This window comes from Pholis gunnellus (assembly GCF_910591455.1).
Source record: "Pholis gunnellus genome assembly, chromosome: 11".
In the NCBI taxonomy this organism is placed as follows: Eukaryota; Metazoa; Chordata; class Actinopteri; order Perciformes; family Pholidae; genus Pholis; species Pholis gunnellus.
The window spans coordinates 13,401,098-13,428,398 of NC_136538.1; the positions used below are offsets into that span (position 1 = coordinate 13,401,098).

The 27,301-nt window shown below is 41.9% G+C and overlaps 1 protein-coding gene across 1 annotated transcript; it reads left to right on the forward strand.

Moving 5' to 3' along the window:
• Positions 1-1,371: 1,371 nt before the first annotated feature.
• Positions 1,372-22,045, forward strand: loxl4 (lysyl oxidase-like 4; the record flags this gene model as incomplete). Its single annotated transcript, XM_079169467.1, has 14 exons — positions 1,372-1,684; positions 2,655-2,953; positions 3,037-3,251; positions 10,247-10,285; positions 10,757-10,970; positions 11,058-11,235; positions 15,751-15,905; positions 15,987-16,154; positions 16,598-16,760; positions 16,858-17,101; positions 18,150-18,265; positions 18,592-18,728; positions 21,640-21,751; positions 21,844-22,045. The coding sequence occupies 14 exons, from the start codon at positions 1,372-1,374 to the stop codon at positions 21,912-21,914; spliced, it is 2,424 nt and encodes an 807-aa protein (XP_079025593.1). The 3' UTR covers positions 21,915-22,045.
• Between the last annotated feature and the right edge of the window lie 5,256 nt (positions 22,046-27,301).

Consider the following 27,301-nt stretch of genomic DNA (forward strand, 5'->3'; position numbering starts at 1 on the left):
TTGAGCATTGTGCAGACACTCAGGTTACAATCTAATGAACTAGCTTTACATTTTAGCACTTGAATTACGTCAACACTTCTATATGGGAGAAAGATATAGAGGGAGAGAGAGCACATGCGGGAGGGAGGGATATAGGGAGAAGGAGGGCAGAAGGGAGGATTGACTGGGGAGAGCATTTAGTAGACACACTCCTTCACTCAGTCACTCTCCCCTAGCTAGTGACGTCCACCACTGCAAACATTTGCTGCCTGCCAGGTGAGTGAACTTTCACCTTACCTTCTACATCTACGTTTTTTCCTGGTAAGGAATATTATTTTATTTTCATTTATTGTTTCATTTTTTTAATACATGTGCATCTACAGTGTCACAGGTGTAACAGAGTTGAGCTGCTCCTTTTCCTTTCTGGATTCTTTACCTTATCTAGATTGCTGTTAAAAGCAGATAGCTATAATAATACAGTTCAAACATTTAGAGGAATTATTTGTTGTTTCCAATTTTGTTCTTACATTGAATTAAGCAGTAAGAAAAGACATACAGTCAAAGGATTTATACAATATAAGCTGCTGTTTATATGATTTACTGAGACCAGTCTGCAAAGTCTGTTTGTTTGTTCGTTGCTGGTTTGTTCCTTTATAATTTTATCGTCACATTAAACAAATCTGTGGCATGCAGTGATTTAATGTTTCAGTCTGTCTCCACCACTGCGTTTTCCTTTGGCTGTGACACTTGTTAACCTCCAGTTAAAACCTGCCTCGGGTTCTGTCTGGTTAGTAAGCATCAGGGGATGTTTATTCACGTGAAATGCAATACAAAAGTGCGTTGGTGTAATTATATGCATATGTTTGACATGAGTGAAAAGTAAGCCTTTTCATTTCATGCGTTCTGGCTGGCATTGCATCACAAAATTGGTGCTGCACTAGTGGGTAAAATCAAATGTGGGACTTCAAAACAACTTTCAAGTTTCATCTCTCTGACTGTGAAAAGATAAACTGGCTGTATTCTGCCATTGAATAAACTATACCTGAACTATTTCGTCCAGAGGATGTCACCATTAGTCCAGTTAACAACCAGGCCTGGCAGGATCCCTTCTGGCTGGCTGTTTAACCTGAAGGAAATTACTCAGTCTTTATGCTCGGTAGTTTAAGTTTCCGGATCTATATCTCAAAGTGGTGAGAGACGTTTCTTATTACAGAGAAAAGTAGCCTGTAACTTTAAACTGACTGCTTAATTGTCAAGCAAGTTAAATGACTCCACTGGTCAATTTCACACAAATGAATAGAATAACTTGCAACATTAATTAAACAGAAGAAAAAGAAATTGAATCATGCAGTGTGTCAATTCTTACCTTCAGACCCCCTCCTCTCAGTCACGATGACCCGCACCCTCTGCTTGAGCTTCCTCCCGCTCCTGCTGCTGTCCCTCTCCTGTCCCGCTGGTGCTGAACCCCGGCGGACCACGTCCTCTCAGCGCAGGGCGGCTCGTGCACCCGCCGCCAAGGTGCGTTTGGCGGGCAACTATGCGCGAGAACCGCACGAAGGGCGCGTGGAGGTGCTGCACAACAACACCTGGGGGACCGTCTGCGACGATGAGGTGGACATCAAGTTGGCCAACGTGGTGTGCCGAGAGCTGGGTTTCCGCAGCGGTGTAACGTGGGCACACAGCGCCAAGTATGGAGAAGGAGCAGGTGGGAGCACTTCCTGTACTAAATGACAATGAAGCCAGTAGGGAGACATTTTACTGAAGTAAGGTCAGATGTCATCATTTTCCAGATGGCCAAAGCCACACCGATCTTGTGAGTGTAAAACTAAGCTATGATAGCCCATGAGCAGGGAAATCACAGGTGTAGCTAATTAATGATGTTAGTAAGGGCTGCAGTCCATTTCAGAGCTCTGCACTGTGCATGCTGCTGGATCAGTGGCAATGCTTACTGACCCACTTGATCACAGAGCCATCATTAATGGTATGAATTACACCTGTGCTTTTCCTGCCACGAGGAGTCCAAATGTCTGCTCTGAAAAAGGCCTGTTGGATTATCATTGTCATTTATTAGACTTAAGTTGTCTAAGACTCAATGGCAGGCTTCCATATTAGACCAGTCTCCTGTCTTAACCTGTCTCCTGCAAAACTTCAATGCTCCAGTGTGTTCCCCCCACAGCACACTAAATGTAAGGCTTCATGAAAAGACCACCAATTAAGCCATCCAAAATAACTAACATCATAAAGTGACAAAGATAACTTGTTGTGGGATTGGAGTCTACATCTCGTTAAGGTCTCCTGGCAGGCTGGCAGAGCAAATATATGGGCCAAAAGGGGCATTTGTTTTAGAATAATGACAGCATTCGCTTGCCAGAGTTGTGCAACACTTGCTGTGGTTTATAGACATTCTTTACTGCTGCTTTTAAATCCAAATTAAAGAGAAGGTTGAGTGGATTCAAGGAGCAGGATCTACAGCACCCTGCCTTGTAAAATACTGTGTATCTACTGCTAAACACGCCGCTAAGGTGCAACCTTAAATCAGTGTGCCAGTAAAAGTCAAGTGTTAGGTGTTTAGGAACTGATTCGGGCCCTTGTGTAGATGCAATGCCCAGTCTGTCTATTGAACAATCAATGAAAGTCACACTGAATAAAGTAATAATTGTTTATCCTCTCACAAGGCCCCATATGGATGGATAATGTACGCTGTGACGGCTCAGAGATGTCCTTGAAGGACTGCAAACACAACGGTTGGGGCGTGAATGACTGTAAACACTCTGAAGACTTGGGGGTGGTGTGCAACCCGGAGCGCAGGCTTGACCAGGCAGCCAGTATTGGCCACACCCCCGCTGCTGCCAGGCCCAATGGCAGCCCTGCACCTCAGTGGCAGGGCCTTGTGGCCACCCGCACGCATCCAGGATATGCCTACAATGGAAACGGACATCAACATGAGATCCCCAGGTTCCAAAGACACCACCAGGTACAGCAGTTTAATTCTAATACATTACTATGTTATTCTCAGAAAGGCACGTAACAATGGATGTGATGTGCATCTTTCCAAAGGGTCACAGTAAGGTGCAAATCGAGGAAGTCCGTCTTCGTCCCATCCTCATGGCTACCAAGAGGAAGAGCCTAATCACAGAGGGTGCGGTGGAAGTGAAGCATGCTGGGAGATGGAGGCAGGTCTGTGACCTGGGTTGGAGTCTCAACAGCAGCCGAGTTGTGTGTGGGATGCTTGGCTTTCCAGAGGCTACTCAGCACAATTTGAAAATATACAAGTGAGTAACATTTTTTTGCTGTCAGCTAGACTGAGAGCAACACATTTCATCTGTATGAACTCAGGTTATTAGATCACACTACACCATTGACTGTAGTTCAGAAGGGCAACATGCTTGCCATTCATCCCGTCGTTAAGTGGACAAAAACTCATCCTGAACAATGCGGCATTCCATATAGAGCCACTTTGAGTAAAAGCCTTTTGTTGGGCTTATCTTCCTCCCCCAGCCACTTCTGCCCTGTGTCCCCTTTCACTCCCACCTGCCTTCCTCAGCCTCAGGAGGATGATAAAGGAATCCCTCTCCCCTCTCTACTGCCCTTTCTCTACACCTCTCTCTAGGCAAATCACCTCTCCTCACCTCATTGCCTCTCTCACTCTCCCTCTGTGTCCATGTCCATGTGTGCGTGTACACACGGTGTGCATGGGCTATCTTCATGGGTTGTGTATATGTACTAGGGCTGGATGTCATTGAAATCTTTTTATTTTGATTGTGTTGCCAATATAATACTCAAGTCTCGGTACCAATACCAAAACAATACTTCTTTCAATACGTTACTTCAGGGAACATAGACATTTGCTCAATGTGTATTAAACAACACAACTGCTCAGTTTCTCAGTTCTCAATTCATCAGTGTTCAATTTGGCCTTAAGATAAAGCAACCAAAGGAGAACTTTCCTAAATAAAGCACACTCTTAAATTATGAAAAGTATAATTCAAAACCAAGCTTATTAAAGGATAATTAAACAACAATGACCAAGCATTTAATCCCAGGTTTTGGGACTTTTGGCACATTTCGATACTCAGTGCTACAGACACGTCGGTCGCCACTGAAAGGAATAGTTGTGACATTTTGGAAAATACACTAATTTGCTTGTTATTAGACCTTTGGACAGAGCCAAGATAGCGGTTTCCTCCTGTTTCCCGTCTTTGAAAGATGTGAGAGTGCTATCAATCTTTTCTATTTCTTGACAAGAGTGTGATTTTCCCAAAATGTCAAACCATTCCTTCTTTAAAGTGTTGACGTTCAATTCCCAGCCTCAGCATGGATCCGTGCATTCTCTCATGGAAACTCTTCTCCAATGAGACATGTACTTAAATGCATTGTATTTAGGTGTCTCCTTCTATACTTCCTCTCTTCCTGCTGCAAAAAAACCCACTGACAGTGGATTTTGGTAAGGTTCTGCTCTTCTACCACAGGAGGACCACACATTAGCAGAGAATTACTCCATTGCTATTATAAGAATGACTAGTGTCTGACCATTCTCGGTGGAAGGGGGACCCAGTTGGATCTGGTTCCTGGAGCGCTGCCGGCTAGGTGATTCACAGTTCAGCCATTCCTTCCCTCTCTTGGCCGGGGTTATTCTGACTCAACTGGCGACAGACCGCAACATCTGCTCTGTTCTGTAGGTGCTAGATTCCTATTTCTACTAGAAAGCTGTAGCTGTTGAGGGGGTAACTAATTTGTTTTATAGACTTTTCCAACTTTTTTACTGACTTTACAAACATCCCTATTGGAACACGCTCACTCACTGAAAGGATTTCTGCATTGCCCTTGAATTAAGCCGTCTGCGCTGAACTCTGTTATTGGGAACACAGCGACGCTATAACTGGATTCTGTTGTTGGAGGAGGGCATCCTCAGGAATCATATCTTCAGTAATACAAGATCCTCAGGATGAACTGTGGTCAAACAGCCTGGCCTGACTCTGTACAGGATCATTTATTAGAGCACAGCTTTCCCGCATTGCAGGTGTGATGCTTTTTATGCCTCTCTTCGATTTTCCATCGCAGTACAGATTCACTACTTAATGCAAACAATGGCTGATGAGAATTGCAAGTAATAGTTGAGTGAGGAATTATATGGGTGGATTTGTATGGATGTCACATAAGAGATTTGGCTGCCCACCAAGAAGGGAGATATGACAGAGGAGGACAGGGCTGCTGTAGCTTGAAGGACTTGGACTGAAGCCTGCAGGGAATCTGCTCAGTGTTGTTTGTAAATCTCCTCCTAAGGTCAAGGGGAAAAAAAACGTAAACAATAGCACTCCATGGGCTCTTTTAGTCTCTAACCGAAGCCGCAACAAAGTGCTTATCCAACATATCTGCTTCTAAATGTACACTGAAAAGTTTGGGCGGCCGTATGCCATTATGAGGATTTTTCTTATTGTGCGTGTAAATTATAAGGCTCTGGCATGGAAGCGGTTGTGACTTGATACACCTCGGTCTGCCTGTCCTGGGTATGACCTGGTGTTTTGCTGTAGCCTCAGGGGCTATGCTGGTTTGAACCACGATGATGTGTTTGTTTCCAAATCTGTACCTGTTTTCCATCTCCACAGATGCATACTTGTTGTCTCTCAATACGTGTTTTTGACTTCAAACTGGTTCAATGTGTACACATGCCTCACCATCTTAGCTGCCAGTGAGAAGTTATTTTAGTATCAAGTTATCTTAAAGTAGTGAGTTTTCAGGATGAAACCTTATCTTTGTTATTTTACCGGGATGTTTATATACAACTTACAGTTACAACCAGAAGAATACTTGAAATACAGGTAAAGCTGTTTTAGCCTTTACTTATGGGTAATTGTAAGGATTGCCCTCTGACTGAAATTGCCACTGTTATTATAATGACTGTACAAAATGTGAGCAGAGTTAAAGAGAAACAATTGGGTGCGAGACAATATGATGTTCAGTTTTCATGTAACATATATATATATATATATATAAACAGTTGCCAGAAAAGCTTAGGATTGTATTGCATGGTTTGACCAGATTTAGCCAGTGACACTCCCCCCTGTTTCTCCACCTTACTCCAAGTCTCTCAGTCCATTCTTAGAAATCCCGGACCATGCCATGTCTCTCGCCTCCCTGTGTCTCTTGGATGAGACTCTGAAGATGCTGTAATTACAGGTTGGTCAGGAACAGGCTCTCCTGGGTTTCTGCTGAGAGTGAAAAAAAATACACCCTCAATTATAGCTGTGTGTGTGAGAGAGAGTAAGACATAGCTGGCGAAGGAGGAGGAAGAGAGTACCAAGAGAAAGAGGAGATGGAGAGAAAGCACAGGAGCAGCAGTCAGACGAGCCAGATTTTCGCTTGCTCGTGTGAAATATGTCCAATTACAGCTGCAGTTTGCAGCACGGCCCGCTGTGTCAGCAGCTGTCTGTCTTCCTCTGTCACCGTAGTGATTTGGGGACTTAACCGGCATTTTATTTTTAAATTATGTTTCAGCTGAAGTTTTCTTATGATGAGGGTAACATTTTTAGGCTTGTGTGTGACATTTTGAGCGACCGAGTCTGGCTTTCCTGTCTGATGTCTGTGTGATCTTCCTCAATGACCTTCTCTCTAATTTATTTCACCAATCTTTTAATTTTTGTGCCGGTGGCTATTTTTGTGATCTGGAACAGAAAACTGGCTTTCAAAACTGGGTTGAAGTTCTCAGCCCACTCTGGTCTGCATGGGAATATTTAGAGATCTGCCTCAAATATACTTCAAGTCGGCAAAAGGAAATCCTCTCAAATATTTCTTATTGGCAACAGTGTGCTCTGTTTTTATCTTGGCTCTTTTTTCATGTTTCTTTAGCGTTACCTCCACTGTTAAGATAACGCCTTGATGTGTACTGCAAAAACATTTTCAGGCGTCTTAATACCTAATGAGCTGAATATGGATCCTGTAGACCGAGGTATAATGGTCATATATTGTAGCATTATTGGTACTTCTAGCATAGTGTATACAAGGGTCAATGTTTGTAGTTAATGGACATTTTCCCAGCTGTAACTAGCAAGGTTTTAAAAAGGAAAACATCAAACTAAACTAAACTAAAGTATTATAATCTGATATAATGTTCCCAAGCACCTAAAAGTTGGCGTGTTTTCTGATGCATAGATAGTATTAGTTATCCTGAATTATTTAAAAAAATTAAGAGTTCATGTTTGTAATGCAAACACCATTATTTAAATCTGATTTGCACCCGGATTTTTGTAGTATTGTTTTTTAAGACAGATTTTCCAGCATTTAAAAATAAAAAATAGGTTTTGTCTGATTTTATCTTTTACATTAAAACCAGAAGACCTTTAGAAATAAAGCCAGTGAGCAGTGTGAGGGTGCTGCAACCGTAACAGTGGTGTAACGCTAGTCTTTAACAGGCAGGTGGGACTCCCTATCATTTGCCTCTGTTCTCTTGGCTCCACAACAAGTGCTGGAAACACTGTTTGCATTCTTAAACAAGGCTGATGAATGCTATGCAGGTGAAAAGAGGCTGTCAATACACAGCATGTAGAGAAAGGCTGTCATACTGCTAATACTACCTGTTACAGTTACATGTATTTATATAGAACTAGTTCATGACGAAGAGAAAGATATTCTTTTTAATTATTTGATTTTATATATTCAAAATGTGACATTGAAGCATTGTTTTGTCTCCCTTGAGTGAAGTTTTAGATATTAGCAAATGAAAGACCCGAAGGCTGAAGGTATCATTTATAGCTTGTAGTAGTGCTGTTGGTTTCTGAAGAGGGGAAATGGTTAGCTGATTGGTCTGTGGTGAGGTCACAAACAAGTCACAGACATGTTTGCCTCATGGGAAACTGTGTGTGTGCATGCTCCTTTACTGTCTATCCGGCCTGTTACTGCAGAGCCACATGGTAGACACATTGAAGATATTTTACAAGTGTGATTCAAGACACTGTAAAGAATAAGTGTTAAATTCTATACGTGTCAGCAGGTCTCGTGACTCCACATACAGCTTTATTTAGACCCCTGCATGTGACTTAAAATTAGGGTATTTATTCTGCCTCATCAAGTCAAATGTTGAGATTTTATTTACAGATGTTCATCATTTAATCAGCATTTGCGCCTCAAATGGGCCTGGAAAATGACCCGAAGTCCATTTGAATGGTGTTGTTCAAAACTAGCATGTATGATTTGCAAAACATCTCTATTTGCTAAATGATTGCTGACATGAAAGTACGCACATTTTAAAGTATTTCTCCTGACCAAATGCTAATATTTTTGATGAGAGGTCTCTTCTGGCTCATTGACTGCAGCATCAGGAAACAGGTTGTTATGTGATTTTTGGAAAGTGTTCAGTCAGCAGTCCATGACTTCACACAACCACCTACATAACATCATGTGAAAGACAATGCTGCTCTTGATTCCAACATCCTCAGTTTGTTTTACATTTTTGTTTGGCTTTAGCTTTACGGGAATGTCTCGAGTTCGTGTCAAAGAATCTAATATTTATCTACCTGTACTTTCATACAAACATCCTTAGACGTGTTTGTTTTTCTTAAAGGGGAATGCCACTAACATCAGCATGGGAGTATTTTTAATGACGTTTTTTTTTTTTTTTTTTTTACTGTGTCAGTGAACCACAAAAAATGAAAACCATTTAAGCCTCCCACACCTGTGGTGCCATGCTGATATACATCTCTACAGAGATTGAAAATATGTGCGTGCTTCGCTCTACAAGATATTTTAATGGAAACTCCACCTCACCAGCTCATTTTGAGGAACACCAGTTGTACGTGTTTGGAGCCCAGTGAACATTATAGGATAGATATTCTGGACAATAGTTGGACAAAATGGCGGCTGTGGCTCAGGAGGTAGAGAGGGTTGTTAACTGATCACTTGCAAGACACTGAACCCCAAATTGCTCCACGGACAGATGAGTGTTAGTCGACTGAGAATTTCTTTGGTCGAAGACAGCCCTAAATGTTAGTCTCTAAAGTACCTAATGCATTATGAACCTACATTTTTATTTCATTGGTATATCTCTGATGTGCCAATATTGGGCCGATAACAGTCCCTTTAAAATGTCAGTCAGGCCGTGGCATGTGTGTCTCGTGTGTGGTGTTTTGGTGGAATTGATGTGAATGTCTGTGATGGTGCCTGCACTTTGCAGTGGTTTGAGGATGTGCTGGCATGGTCTGTGTGGCATGTCTGCTCTGCGTGTCTGCCAAGAGAACAGAAGGCTTTCCTCTCCACCACTCTACCGAGTCCGCCAGCGCACTTGGTGCATAAATCTCTATTTGGTTCTGGCATTTCCCGGACATGCAACGTGCTGCCAGACTTTTTGTTTGTATATCGTGCTTGGTCAAACCCTGTTTGTTTTCCCAGAAATGTTGTACATCACTGATGTTGAATGTCAAGACTTTTTGGTCAGCCTGTGCCTTTGGAGGTTAGCGACATAGTTCAAAATATCCTTTTTTAGTTCTTACATCCTGTAGTACAAAGCTCTGTGATATTGCAACATGGAATGCTGAAGTCTTATATTCAAAGGGTCTATGTTAGTTGAAAAGGCAGGTTCATTTTATTTAATGTAATGGTGGGTGATTTAGATAAAACTTACCCAGCAGCACGTTCCTGTTCAACACGTACCCGTATGTTGGTGACAGGAAGTACTGTTGCCTTTGGAACATATGATACACCGGCCACTTACTCTCAACATAAACACAGTAAATAGCAAGCAGCCCACATTCCAGATGGAAATATATGCTACTGAACTTATAAAGCAAGAAAGGGAGACAGGAAGTGAAGTTGCTGAAAGAGAACAAGAACATTGCATTCTTCCTTGAACTACCTGTCATCTGCATCAATATATCTAACTTTACACTCACCACAAAGCCGCACGCATAGCTCATTCTGGTTTTATATACACAATATATATATATGGAGCTGTATGAGTCATCCTTTTGATAAGACCTGTGTCTGAGCTGTAACTATTTTAAGTCATCACCAAGTGCCCCAGTAAGAACACTCTTCTAGTAATAAGCAAGTTGGTGTGTATGTGTTTGTGCCGCTGCTCGCTCTGGCAGAAATCCCTCCTGTGTGGCCAGGTTACATATAAAACAAACAGCAGATGCTACAGTATATCCTACAGTCACTTCCACTTTGAACAAGAAATTAGTGACCCAGGTCACCTCACAGGGTGATATGTGTGTATGTGTGTTTGTAACCTCAGCAAATATACAGAAGTAACATCTGTTCTTTGGTTCCTTTACAGGAAAATATGGGATACCAAGGTTGCAGATCCTTTAACAAGGTAATAAAAAGACAACTTCATGTTTCTAAGCTATATTTGACATCACTCATTTTATAGCTCTGTGAGATACTGTCAGACCTAACGAGTTGAACTTCATTTAAAGCCCCCGAAAACCTGTGAGTGCTGAAAAACAATGAGTGATGAGGTCCTACATGAACACAACATGTTGTGCACTAATCAGAGTTGAATTCAAATGTGATTCAAGTTTTGTTTGTTGTCATGTTGCCAGCACGGTCAATCAAATCTGATCAAACCAAACCCACACAGTTCTGAAGAAGCAGATTAGCCTTTAAGTAGTTTTTGAATGTTGAACTCCTAATTAACAATTATTAAGGATGTTTTTCTCTGAACTTTAACTTTGAGTGTTGCTAATTCACGAACATTAAATGTTATTGTGCATTACTAAAGACTTAAAACCAAGTTGTCAGGGGCTTTAAGGATATATGACCATACACTTTCTCTTCTTCTTAGATTGAGCATCATGTCAAAGAAGAAGGGATTCTGGGTAGAAAAGGTTCACTGTCTGGGTACTGAGAACAGCCTGTCAGAGTGTCTTGCTCAGCTGTCCATCCCCCGTAGTCCCAGTCCTTGTAAGAACGGGAGACATGCAGTGGTGAAGTGTGTGCCAGGACCTCAGTTTGCTCGCATCTCCTCAGGAAAACCCCAAGCCCCTTATCCAGATGTGGTAAGATGAATACAGTACTACACTGGCACAATCATGAACTTCACACAAAGATAAGATGAGTTATATTCCCTTTGTTGCCCTGTACAGCCCGTGCGTCTGAAGGCTGGCCCCAGGCTGGGCGAGGGTCGCGTGGAGGTGCTCCGAGACGGAAAGTGGGGGACCATTGTGGACCACATGTGGGAAAGACCTGCAGCCAGTGTGGTGTGCAGACAACTCGGCTTTGGTAGTGCAAAGGATGCCCTGCATGGGGCCTTTATGGGTCAAGGTGAGAAAGAGAACCACTGTTGCTTAGAGCAAAGGCTTTCCCATAAAACATTAAAAAATTCCACATTTAATCTAGGTGTTTTGAGTCTACAATTTGGATGTTTGAATGTGTTTATCATGCGTCACGGCATTCCAGAGAAGACAGGGAGGTTTTTTTCAGTCTTTTGCTTATCTAAGACACCGCACCCGTCTGCCCTCACTGATCAGATAATGCATGGGCATGTGTGTTTGTCTGTCTGTCTGTCTGTCTGTCTGTCTGTCTGTCTGTCTGTCTGTCTGTGTGTGTGTGTGTGTGCGTGTGTGTGTGTGTGTGTGTGTGTGTGTGTGTGTGCATATGTTACCTCATGAAGCCGCAAATATGTTGATTGCAGTATCTCCAGCTGTGATTAAATGAGTCCTGTGCCAGGGCTACCAGCTGCCCAAACATCATGCACATGTACACACACACACACACACACACACACACAAAATGTAACACTATAAGCCATGGTGGTTTACGTTGGCATTTGGTTACTAAAGCCACAGACATAATCTTTCTAGCTTCAAGCAAGCTTTTTAGTCACTGAGTTCTGTGGTCTTTTTCCTTCGATTTCAATTTCTCGGCTTTGGTGATGCACAGACTGAAGTCACTATCCAGCTGCGCCAGTGGTGTCCCCACCCTTATGAGATGTGAGAATGGCTTCCCCAATGCCTCAGACTTGGGTGTAGTCTCTCATCATGCTGATTGAGATGAAATGTGGGATGACAGTCTGCTGGTTTAGCTCTCCAGTTGATCATAGGGTATTTTTGTATGTGTTGGATTAGTCCCTTTTACCTTTCAACCTCTTAAATCGGGTTTTCTGTCGATGATGTCAGTTGTGCTACCTTTCTTTTTGATGAGTCTAACAAGACTAAACTCTGGTTTAGTTGGCTCCTCTTAGGATTGCACCAGGCTTCACACCCCTTGCCGTCTGGTTTCAATCACCACTTTTAGTCGTTGGGCCAGAATTCAGGTTCATCATGGTTCCAGCAGTCTGAGGCAGAGAGGTGTTTAATTGTCAGGAGGGGCAACAAAGCTTTCAATTTTAGACCTAAAATAGGTTTTCCCTGATCTAATCACAAAGCTACATTTATATATGTGCAATACCTGGCATGTACTGTATATCTTGCATGGTTGTGTGTATGTTGATTTATATGCCTCATATTTTTCCAGTCTTGCTCCTGGAAATGCAGGTTTGCATGATCTTGAAATTGTCTATGCCCTTCTGTGTGGTGTTTTGGTGCCTAGTGTAGAGCTCATGGTGCACATGTGGGAGGAAAGGCACATAGAGGTGGGCAAAACAAGTTGCTGGTGGTTTGGTGGAAAATTATCTGAACCATGTATTGAATCGGCACCAAAAATATTTTGCTGGTTTAATATGGATAAAGCAGGAACATCATTAAACCATCTGCATTTATCTATTTATTAAAAGAGTATTTGAATATTGCTTTATATTATATGAAAAGCTGCTCTTTTAGTTCATTAAATCCCTGCAGCCATCTGAAGGCATCAAGACAGATATGTTGGTAAATCTGCAATCTGCAATCTGCAGTTTGAGAAGTGCTGCGCCAGAGTGCAGTGCCAATACGCACAACGTCCACGTTGTTCACCTCGATAAGATTACACGCAAGCGACAACAGGCTGCTACAGAATAACCAACACATACCTCTACAAACATCCGACTGAACCTCGCAACCTCCTCTCCAAAATTGTTCAATGTGAGTACAGTCAAATTGCAACTGAAATAGCATCGAATTGATGCAATCTTATAAACCGCTTCACCAAACATTGTTGGCTTATGTGCTTCTATCATCATTGTACTAATTAAGTGTTTAAAAAAACCCACACGATCTGCCTCTGGCCACAGATTTGCAGTGCTCTGTATTCACATTGTGCCTGTGATCTGCAGAGCTGTTTCACAGTGATGAGACCAGTGCTATGACTGGCTGAGATTGTATTTAAGAATCACCACACCCTCCGATCTATATTCACCCTCACCCAGCTCATTTGCACTGTGCACATGCAGAAACTGAAATAGCAGGTGTGCTTGGAGACAGCCACACAGTCCCAAGACCTACCACTTTGCGTTTCTCATTGTGCTTGTGCAATAAAAGGGCCCATAAACAACTTCACATACATATACGTACATGCTCTTGTTTCTCTTACACACACACACACACACAGTACTCTCCCTTTTTATCCGTCTCTGTCTTACACTTACATATACACTGCTATTGCAGGATGATTGGACTTCAAAGTCTTTTCATAGCTTCCTTTCTATAACATGCAGCCTGTTAGACATTTTACTGACATATAATTTTCCATGTGCTCGAAGGCCACATAAACATAGGGCTATATGTCGTTGGAAAAGGTCTAAAATAGACTCTTTGATAGAACAAACCCTCACTGAGAACGACTTCCTGAAAGAGTGGATTGTTTAAAATGTAGTTTTGTACAATGTTTAATCTCAAAAAGCATTGATTAATAATAATTCTATTATTCACATCACACTGAATTACATTTAAATATAACTTCTTTGTGATAACGGTTATGGTCGACTGGCTGTTTGGCTGGAGAGGGAGAGATTCAGTCAGAGATTCTTGCTTTGAATGTGGTCTCACATATCAGATATGTTGAAACACTTGCTTGCACATATGCACCTACCTGCGGTATACAGGTGGTATGCAGAGTATCCCCCTCTGGGATAAGCGAAGTCGTCCCCTTGTTATCCAGCTCCTGTCGACAGAGGAAAAGGAAACATTATGTTGATGCTGGTTGGCTTCTGCCATCTAAAAGCCCACAGACAGGCAAATCTATTTACAAACGTACATGATTTTAGCACTTGGCTCAGAAACAGATCTAACTGATGACAGAGAGTTTTTGTCAGAGGCATAGAAAGAGACGTTCCATGGAAAGAAAATGTTCACAGACTACATTAATGTGCCTAAAACAGAGTATAATTTCAGAGAGGAAAAGAACAGGGTTTCCCTTGTAACCACCAACCAACTATTTATACTATTTTTCAACAAGAATGTGACCTATGTTACCCTGTTTCCATCCCCTTAAGTCAATTTTCTAATCTGTCCAAATTATCTGTGGCATCTGCCAATTTAAATTATATGGTAATTAAACTCAATCCTTTTCTTGTAAATACTAAATTTAAGCTACCACATTTATTCTCATAGCTGTATCTGTCTGTCAATCGCTGACGTTTTATGATGAAGTTCATGATTAGATCATTTGTGAAATTGAAATAGAATTAAAGTGAAGAAAATATTGTAATATTATAAAATAATAACTCTCTTGCTGCCATAATCATTAAATGTATCATCACCATCAGTGAGTTAAAGTACAGAGACCTCCTTTGTTGATCAAGATTCTTATTTTACTGTGTAATTTTGCCCTTGAAGTACACATACATATAGATTACTATACTTACATCAGGGAGTAAAACATCCCGACTGTGTGTGTGTGTGTGTGTGTGTGTGTGTGTGTCTTTATAAAGAGCGTGTGACCAGTTTCCTGGAATTGATTTCTGGTTTTCGTGGATTTCCTAAACTTAAATACATGTCACTGCTCATTTTGAGGATCCCCCAACTGGGCCCTGTGTTTGTCTTGATAAGTTAAACAGTGGGAGTTTGGATCTAGTTTGTGGCTTTTACGCTGCAGATTGAGGTGGAAGTGGTTTAGATGTGTCTTTTTCAAACGTATGAACCCACGCATGGTGACCAGTGTGGAAGCAGGCCTACAATCTACCAAAACCAACACAGAGACAGATTGGGTTAGGCTGCAATCTGGTCGCTACCATTTCAGTCATCTTCGTTCTCGCCCTACTTTCTTGTTTTTTCTCTCTTCCCCCTGGTTTTTGTGGTTTTGGTTGTGTTTATTTCAATGCTGCCTCGGTCCAGGTTTTCAGTTTGCGCCTTTTGTTATAATAAAACACTGAAGCCATAGTTAGTTCTGTGTTTTCATTTACTGCAGTCTTTATGGCAGCAGCTGTTTGCTTTTTGTTTCCACCGTCTTCTATGGTGTTTAGAGATTATCTGGTTTTAAATGGCAAACGACTACTAGTGAAAGACTTTTATTTTGTTGCCACAGATTTTGCCTTGTTTGCTCACCCAGGGTGGTGGACTACACACCATGTTGTAGTTGTTGTTGTGCCCAAAGCAACAGAATGGTGGTAATGAGGTGTGACAGATCCCTAAAGTAGATGTTGGTGGTGCTGCTGCTTGGCTTGCAGGAGCATTGTGTCATGACAGATAGGAACTTTTCATTGTTGGTACGACCCTAAAATAGAGAAAGCACATTCATGTGAAAGAAATACAGAGCCTTGCACGTGTGTGTGTGTGTGTGTGTGTTCCTTTGCGTGATAAAGTCTGCTGATGCTTTTGTCTACGTTGGGTGGCCTCAAACGGTGCACAAGAAATATTGTATTTCCCTGCTTTATATTTGTCAGCAGAGTCTTTAAATCTACCTCTTCTCCTCCTCCCTCTTCAGGAACAGGACCTATCCATATGAACAGTGTCCAGTGTATGGGGTCAGAGCGCTCCATCCTAGACTGCTACTTCCAGGAAGTCCAACCGTGGACATTCAAACACAGCCAGGACGCCTCAGTGCGCTGTAACGTCCCTAAGACCGGAATGGAGAACACGGTATGAAAAATATCACAAGACATACACTCATCAGCTTTCACTGATAAAGCATCACCCATTTAATCCTTAACGGATTTCCAGGCGCGACTTGTTGGCGGTAGACTCCCATCAGAAGGCCGTGTGGAGGTGTTGATGGAGGTTGGGGGTCGTAAGCGTTGGGGCTCTGTCTGCAGTGAGAACTGGGGCATCAACGAGGCCATGGTGTTATGCAGACAGCTCGGCCTGGGCTTCGCTGCCAGTGCTCATCAGGTAACAACCTCCCTGACAACCACTACATGCATAACTGACAAGGTGGCAGCAAGCATGTTATTTTGATCTCTGACTGTAGTGCCACTCCTTAATTTGGGTCATTTTGAATAACTTTTTTATCAAAGTCTGATAATGAGTATCTAAATGGATGGGCATGATGTCCTGAATCAACAAACAACGTAACACTCCCATCTCTAAACTAATTAGTGTCATTTTGAAAATGTCGGACTAGAGTGTTCAGAGGTATCATTCCTCCAAAATTTGTCAAAATCCCATCAGCAGTGTCTGAGGTATTGATGAAACACACAGACAGACACATGGAGGCCAATCCATAGTCACAGCCCCTGTATTCACTCTGGTGGACAATGAGCTATGATACTGCTCATTGATAGAAAACCTGACAAGCTGTCTGTGACTCCACCCCCACGCCCTTCCTCTGACAGGAGACCTGGTACTGGCCCGGTGAGCCAAATGCAGCTGATGTGATTCTCAGTGGAAGTCACTGTGTGGGCACAGAGCTTTCTATTCAACAGTGCCGTCGCAACAACCATGTCCATTGTCCTCGAGGAGGTGGAACTAAGGCCGCTGGGGTCACCTGTTCAGACAGTAAGTCGAGCCATCTTGCTGAGGCTCCCCGTATTCTCCTCTGGTTTTATATCTGGTTGAATCCTAACATAACCCCATCCCATCTGACCTGCTTCAGCGGCACCTGACCTCGTTCTGGACGCCCAGCTGGTCCAGGAGACAGCCTACCTGGAGGACCGACCCCTCCACCTGCTGAGCTGTGCCAATGAGGAGAACTGTCTGTCCTCGTCTGCTGCCAGGATGAACTGGCCTTATGGCCACCGACGCCTGCTGCGCTTCTCCTCCCGCATTATGAACATGGGTCGCTCCGATTTCAGACCCAAAGCAACAAGAGAGAGCTGGACATGGCACCAGTGTCACAGGTAGAGCATCCCACAGGAGTTCATGGAGGTGTTACATTGCTTAGGTTGTTGCAATGGAAAGAACTGTTTACGTACTTACTATAAGTGGGATGTTGTGGTTGCCCTTGAGGTAAAAAGTGTTTTTTGGGAAAACTGGTTGTGAGTGTCCTGGATGCAGGTGAGCTGTGGTTTTTAGACGCTGTCAAAAATATAGTGACAAACACCTGTTCCTTGTGCAAAATTGCTTTGACGTGCAATAATGACATAACTCCCTCCACGTTTAGTAATTTGAGTTATATTTAATTTAATTGCATTCAATTGCTACCAGAAAAGAAAACAAGCTGAAGCGTGATCTCTGTGCCAGTGCACACAGGGTTAGGCGAGGGGGCCGCAGGTAGTATGCAGCACAGGCATTAAAAACACAAGAGCCTTTGTCCGTCGCCAGGACTCAGGCTGTGTTTTGTCCGTTAGTTGTAAATAGACACGATTTTGTCCTCAGATCTACTCTTCACAAATTCCACTCTACGTCCCCTTGTTCCTCTCAGTAAGTTGGTTTCTTGTCAGATGACGAGAGCACTTTGAGGTCTGTCGTCATGAGAGAAGGAGCCATTTGAAGCCCACAGTGTTGGCTGTGGGACATGTGTCCCAGTAAGTAATGGGTGGCCTGAGACAGTGATGTCATCTCTCCAGATTCATTAGCTGCCCTGCAGCATATGTCTGTGGAAATGACGGCTGAACCAATCTACCACAGGTCTGTGTAATACAAAGGACAGGGTAGCCCATGTACAATCAGGTCCATTTCAGTTTGTTACAACAACACATCAGAGCTATAGATGTGTGTTTCAAAGCCCTCTATTCACTCAGAACGAGTAAACAGCTCAACCAAGCTGCGGCTAAAACAAGCTCCTGTGAGAGGGTTTTACGGTGACACCCACGCTCATGTTCAAGCAGTGAGGTCACTAGGATACGAGCCATAGGGAGCCAGTGTTCAGTTAGCGTAAATGCACACACTCATAGACGTGCACACATACACACACTCTCACCTGGACTTTCCCTTCTGTCATCCCAGGCACTACCACAGTATCGAGGTGTTCACACATTACGACCTGCTGACTCTGAATGGCACGAGGGTTGCAGAGGGACACAAGGCCAGTTTCTGTCTGGAGGACACGTATTGCCCTGACGGTAATGTTCACCACTATTCATGAGTCCCAGTGAAATACTCTTTCCCATTAGTAACAGGAAATTAACATCAATATTTCAGCTACTGCTGTTTAGATTTTTACTTTGTGGTTAATGTTTTATATCACTGCTGTTGTTGTTTGTTCACTCTCCATTTACTTTACTTGTTATATCATGGATGAAATAGCGCATATGAAAAAACAGAGTTCCTATGTAGTCTGATGCAATTCAGAAAGTTAAAGGCTCTTAGAAATAACAGGGAGTGCTAGGCATTAAATGAGCTTTGATGTTGTGATTGATAACGCTGTTGGTGTGTGTATGTGTGTTAGGACTCCAGAAGCGGTTCTCCTGCTATAATATGGGTGATCAGGGTATCTCTGTGGGATGCTGGGATACGTATCGCCACGATATCGACTGTCAGTGGGTCGACGTAACGGATGTACGGCCAGGAGACTACATCTTCCAGGTCACAAGTCATTTTATATTTCTCCTCTCTCCCCTTTTGTAGTTTGGGTACATTTCAAAGTATTTTTTTTTTCACCTTACGTAAATCAATCACTATTAACCTGGTCTTTAAAGTAATCGTTCATTTTGGGAAATGTGCACATTTTTCTCTCTTGCAAAGAGTCAGATCTATGCCACACTTATGTCTGCACAGTAAATATGAAACTACTGCCAGAAGCCAATTAGCCTAGCTTAGCACTACACACAACTTCCAAGCAGCTTAGGTGCAGTGAGGAGTCTGGTGTCCTGTCTTGTCCTTTGGAGTTTCCACTAGTTACCTTGTAACTTTATGGGGATGATAAGACTCCAACTGCACCAAGCCATGAAATAGTCCGACACATAACCCCTTGTCAAACCGTGCCGTGAAGTCTTTACCCTTATTTTTTTGTACGCATTAAACAAACAAGATATAATTTGCTAATTAGTGAGTTTGAAAGGTGCTTCTTGTGGATTGTGTTACCTTTGGGCAGAGCCAGACTAGCTGTTTCCTCCTGTTTCCAGTTTAGTGCTAAGCTAAGCTAACTGGCTGCTGGCTGTATCTTCATATTTAGAGTACAGGTATGAGAGTGGTATCAATCTTCTCATCTAACTCTCAAGAAATCGGATATACGATTAATAAATGACATATTTTCCAACATTTTTAACTTTTCCTATACAGCTCGGGTTAGTATTCAACTTAAAATACATTTTTGTTGAAATCATCATCATACCCGACAGAAATCAATAAATCAAATGTTCGGACAAAAAAAGGAAAAATCTGGTCTGTTGCAAGACTGTAATCCCGTCCAATCATTACATTTGCGATGAAAGATTCCCAGCCCTAGCTTTAAGGCCAAAGATTTAGTTAATGAGAAAGAGGTTCACAAGATCTTAAGGTGAACTTCCGTCTATTTCAGTTAAACCTCTCGACCTCCATCATCACAGTCATCACCTCAACCCTGCCTCTGTCTGTCATTACTTTGACCCAGGTCATTCAGTCGAGTCATTGTGGCTGCTAGACTAAAACACATCAAGGACTCCATCTCCCATTATCATCCATTTCCACTGATCCCACCATGTACGCAGCAGTTCTCAGATCTTATGCTGCCAATTACGTCCCAGCTGTGGCAGATTGGTTACAGTGTAACTGGGTGTCTGGTAATTACTGCTGTCACCCTGTTTGTCTGAGAGGTCATTCTCAGTCTTTGTAATTACACTTCTCTACTCTCTATTGAAGATGGATTTATTTAATTTACTCGTAACAAGACGTGACACACATACAGTATATACGCATAAATTCATGTGCTGACTAGATGTATTTTAAGCATGTTGAGCGGGGTATAATTATAAAGTCGTACATTGCTAAAGCACAATGTTGAGGCGGAAAGAAGGAATGAATGATAGAGCACAGAATGGGAGAACGAAATTGGAAAAGCTACTGAAGGTGAAAAGGTCAGGGTCATTTGAGGAGAACAAGCACTAAGGGTACAAAACCAAATTTAACTGAGAAGAACAAGAAAGCCAAGCAGGGAGTTAGTTATTCAACAAGGCTGCTGAATTGGAAAAATACAAACATCTTTTGCAACAGCTGTCCTTCTCTCAACTGGGTTCTTTCATTTATCTCGTAAAGTGCAGCTGATGCCTGACTTCTCTGATCCTGAGCGTTATAGAAGGATTCAGCAGACCTACCCTTGAACCACCCACTGCTAATGAAACACACCAATTACCCAAATTAACTATTGCCTCCCTTTAGTCAAACAGCAGCGAGTCCCCCCTTCCATTAGCAACGGCTAATTTGCCACCAAGGAATTCCTCCTGCCCTGTTTTTATTTTTATTGCCACTTTCTCACTGAGCAACACATTGAACGTGAACTGGTCCTCTTCTCCTCTCTGGTCCAACACTGTAATTTCCCCTGAAAAATTAAGAGACAGCTTTTGTGCATTCACTAAGTTTTTTTTTCTCAGTTTTCTGCCTTTTTCTGTGTAGTTTGCCTTCGTTCTCCCTGTAGCTGTTTGTAACATGTACTTAAATTGGGTGTAGCAGTTTACAGAGCAGCTATTAGAGTAAATGGCTCCTCAGTATTATCACCAGACCAGATTAACAGAATGGTTGTATCAGCAGTTATGGAGCTGCTCTGCAAATGACAGACTATTAGTATGGTGTAGGGCAGCACTCAGACTATTTCAGACATAAAAAACATGCTTATGCATAGCTACTCTATTGCAACAGACATCAATTTCAGTCCAATTCAGTCAATTATTATTGCATACCTATGTTGGTGTGAGGAGCAACCACATTCCATCAACTTCAGCTGCAAAGTTGCATAACCTCTTCTGCAGCCAGTTGTCGTGTTTTGTGTGGGCAGAAGTATCTTTGTTACATGTTTTCATACATGTAATAAAGTATTTTATGATGAAGCTTTCCTTAAAGATCTACCAGCATGTTTCGTGCTTTGCATGGTAAAAGCAAGTGTTTTACCGCCGCATGTTATTCAGTCCAAATGCGTAATGTAGCTGTAGGCAACCAAGTGAACATTCAGTGTATTTATCTTTCCAAATAGAAATACTGTATGGAAAAGTCATCCAGCTGTTTATAGATGAGAAAGGGATTGACTATAAAAACAATACCAGCCACGGGTGCTGTTTAATAACAGGCCCTTTTTTTTTCAACTGCTCTTTATTTCAAACGGCTTTCTCGGTGTGCAGTGAGGGGAGCCTTAGTCCTTCTTTGACCATGTGCCTGCTGGAGATACAGTATTAGATGAAAGCGAGGACAACAAAGTGATAAATTCTCCCATTTCCTAATGAATGTTTGTTTGATTAAATATGCAGCTACAAGTCATGAGGTCATAAACATTGTGACATTAAGTCGTTGGTATCCTGTCGTCTTGCAGGTGGAAGTCAACCCCTCGATGGACATGGCTGAGTCTGACTTTATGAACAATGTCATGAGATGTCGGTGCAAATACGACGGCCAAAGAGCTTACATGTATGGATGTCATGCAGGTGAGGACAGAAAAGCCTTTTCCTCTCCCTCCCTTTATCTTAACTTCTCCCCTCCTCTGTCTCTGATTGTTATGTTCTTGTCTCCATTATAGGTGATGCATACAGTGCAGAGATTGAGGACCTGTTTGAGCACCAGAGGCAAATCACCAACAACTTTGTGTAGCCCATCCGAGGGCCCAGTGCAAAGGCCTTCCAATGGGGCCCAGAGACGACTCAGGATGGGCTGAGGTCGATGGCCCCCAGGCCCTTGGGACCATGGGACCCACAATAACAGACAACATACAAAATGGCGCCTGATCATCTCCTTGGCATATGTGGATAACATATTCATCAGCACATCATATCACAGCAGTGACCATTGCAGACACTCCATTGACAACAAGAGTGGAACAGTTGCCAGATGGCTCAACATGTTAGTTAAGTTAAGTTGGATATTGATTCATATACAGATTTTTGTGAATGTGGACGACTAGTAACTTAAGTTAGTTATTCAAAATGTGTACGCATGAATGACCTTAATGTCGCTACAGCTAATCTGTCACAAAGACAACGGGGAAGACGGTGCTGTTGGGAAATCTCATTTCCAATCTAGAAGATATGAAAATCAGAGAAAAAATTTATAATATTGTGAGTTTGCGTAATTTCAGTTGCAAAAGACGGATTTAATGCACATGTAGCAATTAATGATTTGCTCTGTTATTATTTTACCCAAATTGTTGAATTTTGTAACTGTTGCGCTTTTACATTACTTCAATATTGGTGCTCTTTAACAATAGTGTATGTCGTTATATTAACCTCACTACGTTTCAGGTGAACAGTGTTTGTACAATGCATTTTGGGTAGTTTTCTTTCACGGTTAATTAGATATTTTATCAATGCTTTGGTTTTAACAAAATCATTGTTTTATAAAAGTGTAGTTATGCTACGATGTTTTGCTTTTCATCTAGATTAGGTAAGAACAGGTCAAATTATTTTTTTAAACAGAGCACTTTATCTTTTAAACATCAGTATTCTAGTTTTGCCCCCAAACTCTTTTTTTAAAATTAGCCACCAAATTCAATTTTTAGGGTGTTTATCTAAAAACTCTTCAAAAAGTGAAATACAAGTTTTTGTTGTTTTTATATTCAATGTACTATTTATGCTGCAACATTATTTATTCATGGATTTCACACATACACAGCATGCTCAGTAAAGAGTTTCTTAGCTAGCGCTTAATTAACAATATTGTTTTGTTTTTCTGACGTTACTAACCAGTGAGGAGAAATTATTTCATACAGGACATAGTATTAGAACGTTCCCATGAATCATATGAATAATTGTTGATTTATTTGAGTTATTAAAACAACTGTAACTGTACAGTTTTTCTCTTCCAGCCTCTCTGATGGGAGGAAAAAACGGCCTGACAAAACCACAGTATTGTGGCGGGCAGGCAGGCTGGGTTTTGAGAACATATAAAAACCCTTTTAATTACGTCTGTTTGGGTTAGACATAAGGTTACGGTTAAGGTTAGGGCTATAGTATGTGCTTCGTAAAGAAACACTATTGAATTGTTACTTAAGGAATCATAGAAAGAGCGAGAATCTGGATTTCCATCTTTACATAAACTACAAGTTTGAGAGATTTATATTCTGAGAGATGTAGTGAGGGGGACAGTGATTGAAAGAAAGATTGAGAAAGTAAGACAGAAAGAGACAAAGGGATGAAGTTTGGAGAAAGAATTACACTTTTTACTACCAGAGCTGCCTTTCTGTAGGCAGCCATACAGAGACCACAAGCCGACATTTTCAGCTCCCCAACGAGAACAACATGTTTGTCTGGGAGAAAAAAATAAACTCCTAAATTCACGCTTCAACACAGTAAACGGGCCTTATTTTAACTAAAGCTGGGCCTGCTATAATATACTGCATCCCTCCACACTGTCTTATAACGTGGTAACTCCATACCAAACAATGATGCAACTCCATTGTCTTTACAACATGGAACTTGTGTTAATCATGTTGTTTTACCCCATTAATGTGTTCTTAGTGGTCAAACCTGTTAAGATGGTTTTCTAATGGCCAGTTTCCAGGACACGTTGTGGAAAGGACAAGTCTCAAAGTCATCAACTGCAGACTAAATTACTTTAGCACAATGTCTTGCTCCTCACTGGGCCTTCATGACTCCACGAAGAAGGCTTAGAAAGAATAGGTGCATGCACAAAACACATTCAGCCCTATTACTCAAAACCGTTGGACACACTAATGTAAGAAGAAGGATCTGAAAGTCTAAAATGAGTATTTGTTGAGATGCTTTTCTTATTTGTCTGCGTGTGTACAGTTGCTCTTGACATATTACGGTCTGTTCTTTGTGTTATTTAAAATTATATGCCATTCCATATCTTAAGTTGGTTCATACTAACCACTCTCACCATATTACTGTATTGTACCCACGCTATAGGCATAGCACTGGGACATTGTTTTCCATGGCCAGTTATGCTTTTATTTTGTCTTTAAAGCTGAGAGTGTGAGCTACACCGTGCTTATCTACAATCATATTCATAGAAAGCTGTGCTCTCAGGGACTTTAACCTCATCTAAAGAAAAAACAAATAATACTTCATGTGATGTGATTTAGGTTGCTTTTAGCTGTGATGCCTACACTCCGACAAAAAGTGATCTGTGCCTGTGTATGGAGGAACGTGAGGATAACTGTGGATAGTCACTGGCTGAGTCAGAGGCAAATTTCAGTTAAAGACCAAATCATCAATCCATTCATCATTACTGTGAATCAATAAAAATGTATCACATACAAAGCTGTCCGCTGCTTCCTGCCTCCTTCTTGCTGCTAAAACATGGTGCTGCAGAATATTTGTTGACGACAAAATGTCTTGAATCGTGTGTTTCCCCTGCGTCAAGAAGATAGAAGGTGCTTTATTATATGTAGCATTTTCCTTCCACCTGCTCTGATACATGAGTTATTTTGTGGGTTGTGATCTAATCTGTCCAAACTGGATACTCAAGCACTCTGGGCTTATGGTTTTTAGACGCTTAGAGGCTAGAGGAATACTAAAACATTATTTTACAAGGTTTGCCCTAAAATAATGAAGCTGCCCAAAGAGAACCCTTTCAAGCTGTTAGATCTTCTGTGACTTAATCTTTTGCAAACACTGCCCCTCATGAGAACTGAGGAAATATCAGACAAAAATACACAAAAGTGTCCAGGAATTAACGAGCGACTTCAAGCATATCAAAGTGGGTGGAGTAATCAGCTATGTCTGGAAGGGAAATTTACTCTTAACAAAAGTCTGATTTGATCACAGCTGACAAGTCCACCCAGAAAGAAAACAGTGGAGCTGTGAAGTGGTCACTCGCTGGGATGAAACAGATGCTGGGCAAACAGGAAAGGAATATTTGAAGGCAGAGCACCTGAGTTCACAGAGTGTACTCACACACATTCAGCATCCTTTCATGCACTTTCAGCACAACCTATTCCTATAAACACACATGCAAGGGCACACATACTGTGAGCAAGTTTGGACTTCACGGGTAATATTAGGTCTTGAATTTATTTTTTTCTTCTGTTGAACGTTTCAACTGGAGAAAATGCAGGTTTGAGATGAATCCACTTGCTTTTTGTGCAGTTTCACTTGTTCCTTAGAAACATGTCACTGCCCTGGAAAGTCGTCACATTATCTCATCACACTGGCAGACACTATACACTAGTGTCAAGGACTTGTTTTAAGATAATGGGATTTTGTTAGTCAGAACTTGATAACATCTCCAGCGCAGCTTGGACATCTGTGGACCATCTAAAGTGAAACCCAAACAAACCGAATCACTCTATCAAGAGGAATCAGAAGAGGAGAAAGAAAGCAATTCGAGGTGAAACATTTGAGGACATATGACCAACCTCCATTCATAAACGCTCGCTCACGCAGTTCTCGTTTTATCCTTACAGGCCCACTTCCTGTTTGCTGCACGTGTTTTTATTCGGGAGGCCCCCTTTGCCACCCCACCCTGACCCGATGGGGACCAGACGGCTCCACAATGGAGACTGTGTGCGCTTTCTGAATGACAGACCTGTCCATACAAGCTACAAGGAACCAAACCCCCCACCCCGTCACACACACACAAACACACACACACACACACACACTGGAGTGCATAACAGGTTGGGTCATTGCCGTCATCTCTTTCGGGAGCAGTGTTCCATGTTTTATAAGGCAGACAGACATGGCGGGGGATTTTTGCAATCAAACTTTAGATTATTTAGTAGGAATGTCTTTGGTGAAAGTCACATGGCTGCTTTGATGAAGGAAAACCGTTGGATCCGTCTGGTTTTGTGCTGCCGTCATTATGATGTGCTTTTCATCACGTGATGAGCTGCTGCTGTATAATCTAAGAAACCGATGAATGCTCATTGGTGTCTTCTTACACTTTTAGTGAATTATCATTTTGCATGTGTACAGTATGTGAGTGTGTTTCCATGTGCTCGTGGATCATAAGCGGACCACCTGACGTACAGGCCCTAACTCATCACCTGGGATTGTTAATATAGGGAGATGCTTTCATGACTAATGAATTCATTAGCATAATTATCCCATCCTGTTGAGTGAAGAACACATTATGAGACACGTTCACTTTCCATTTCAGGCCCATTGAGAGAGCAAATTAATAGTCGTTGAGAGAACACTTGCAAATTAGCCTTTCCTTAGGTGGTTGTAAAATGTTATCTCCTTCTCTGCGCTTACTGTATATTGCTTGAGTATAGTGAATGTGTCTTTGTGTGCACGCACGTGCTTGTGCACTTACTTACCCCCCATCACCCCAATCCTCTCCTCTTCACTACGAGATTTATTGCAAAACAGCCCTGTGAGAGAGTACACATAGCCTGCCCAGTCTCTGTACTGCACCCTGACAATTACTGCTATATATACCGCTCCAAATGAGAGCCATGAACCGGCGTGATTATAGGGTGGAGTAAAAGCAAAGAGGGAGAGGGGGGGAAACGAAAAAGTTAGGCGAGTTGGGAGAGGAAAGGAGAGAGAGAGAGTGAGAGAAGAAGGGCGACAGGCAATGCAAGTGGAAGTGACTGAAGTCTGCTGTAAATTGCATTGTGCACTTTTCGTAAAATCACAGTGTATATGACACACTGCAGTTTAGTCTGCAGAGCTTCCTTTTCAAAATTGTGAAGTGGGAGAGATGAGATTAAAGTGATTAGAAGCATGCAGGGAATGAGCAGCATCTTCTCGACTTTGATGATGATGACCTCTGTCTGCATACTTCTCCTCAATAAATTACACAGGAGAGCTTCACATGCCAGAATACCGCGTACAGCAGAGGTTACTATTACATTAGGTAAAGAAGTGCTGCCCTCTTCTGGAAGTGAGGGAATTGAATGGAATATGAATAAGAACTTGAAATTGAAAAGTAATGTGACAAGAGGAGATGTTTCTCACTAAAAGCGTCGACATTTAAATCAATATGCAGATCCTTTTCTTGTCCACAGTGAAACCTGAGATAAGAGAGCGAACAGAGAAAGATTAGCAGAAGCCTGAAAAGAAAATAGACAT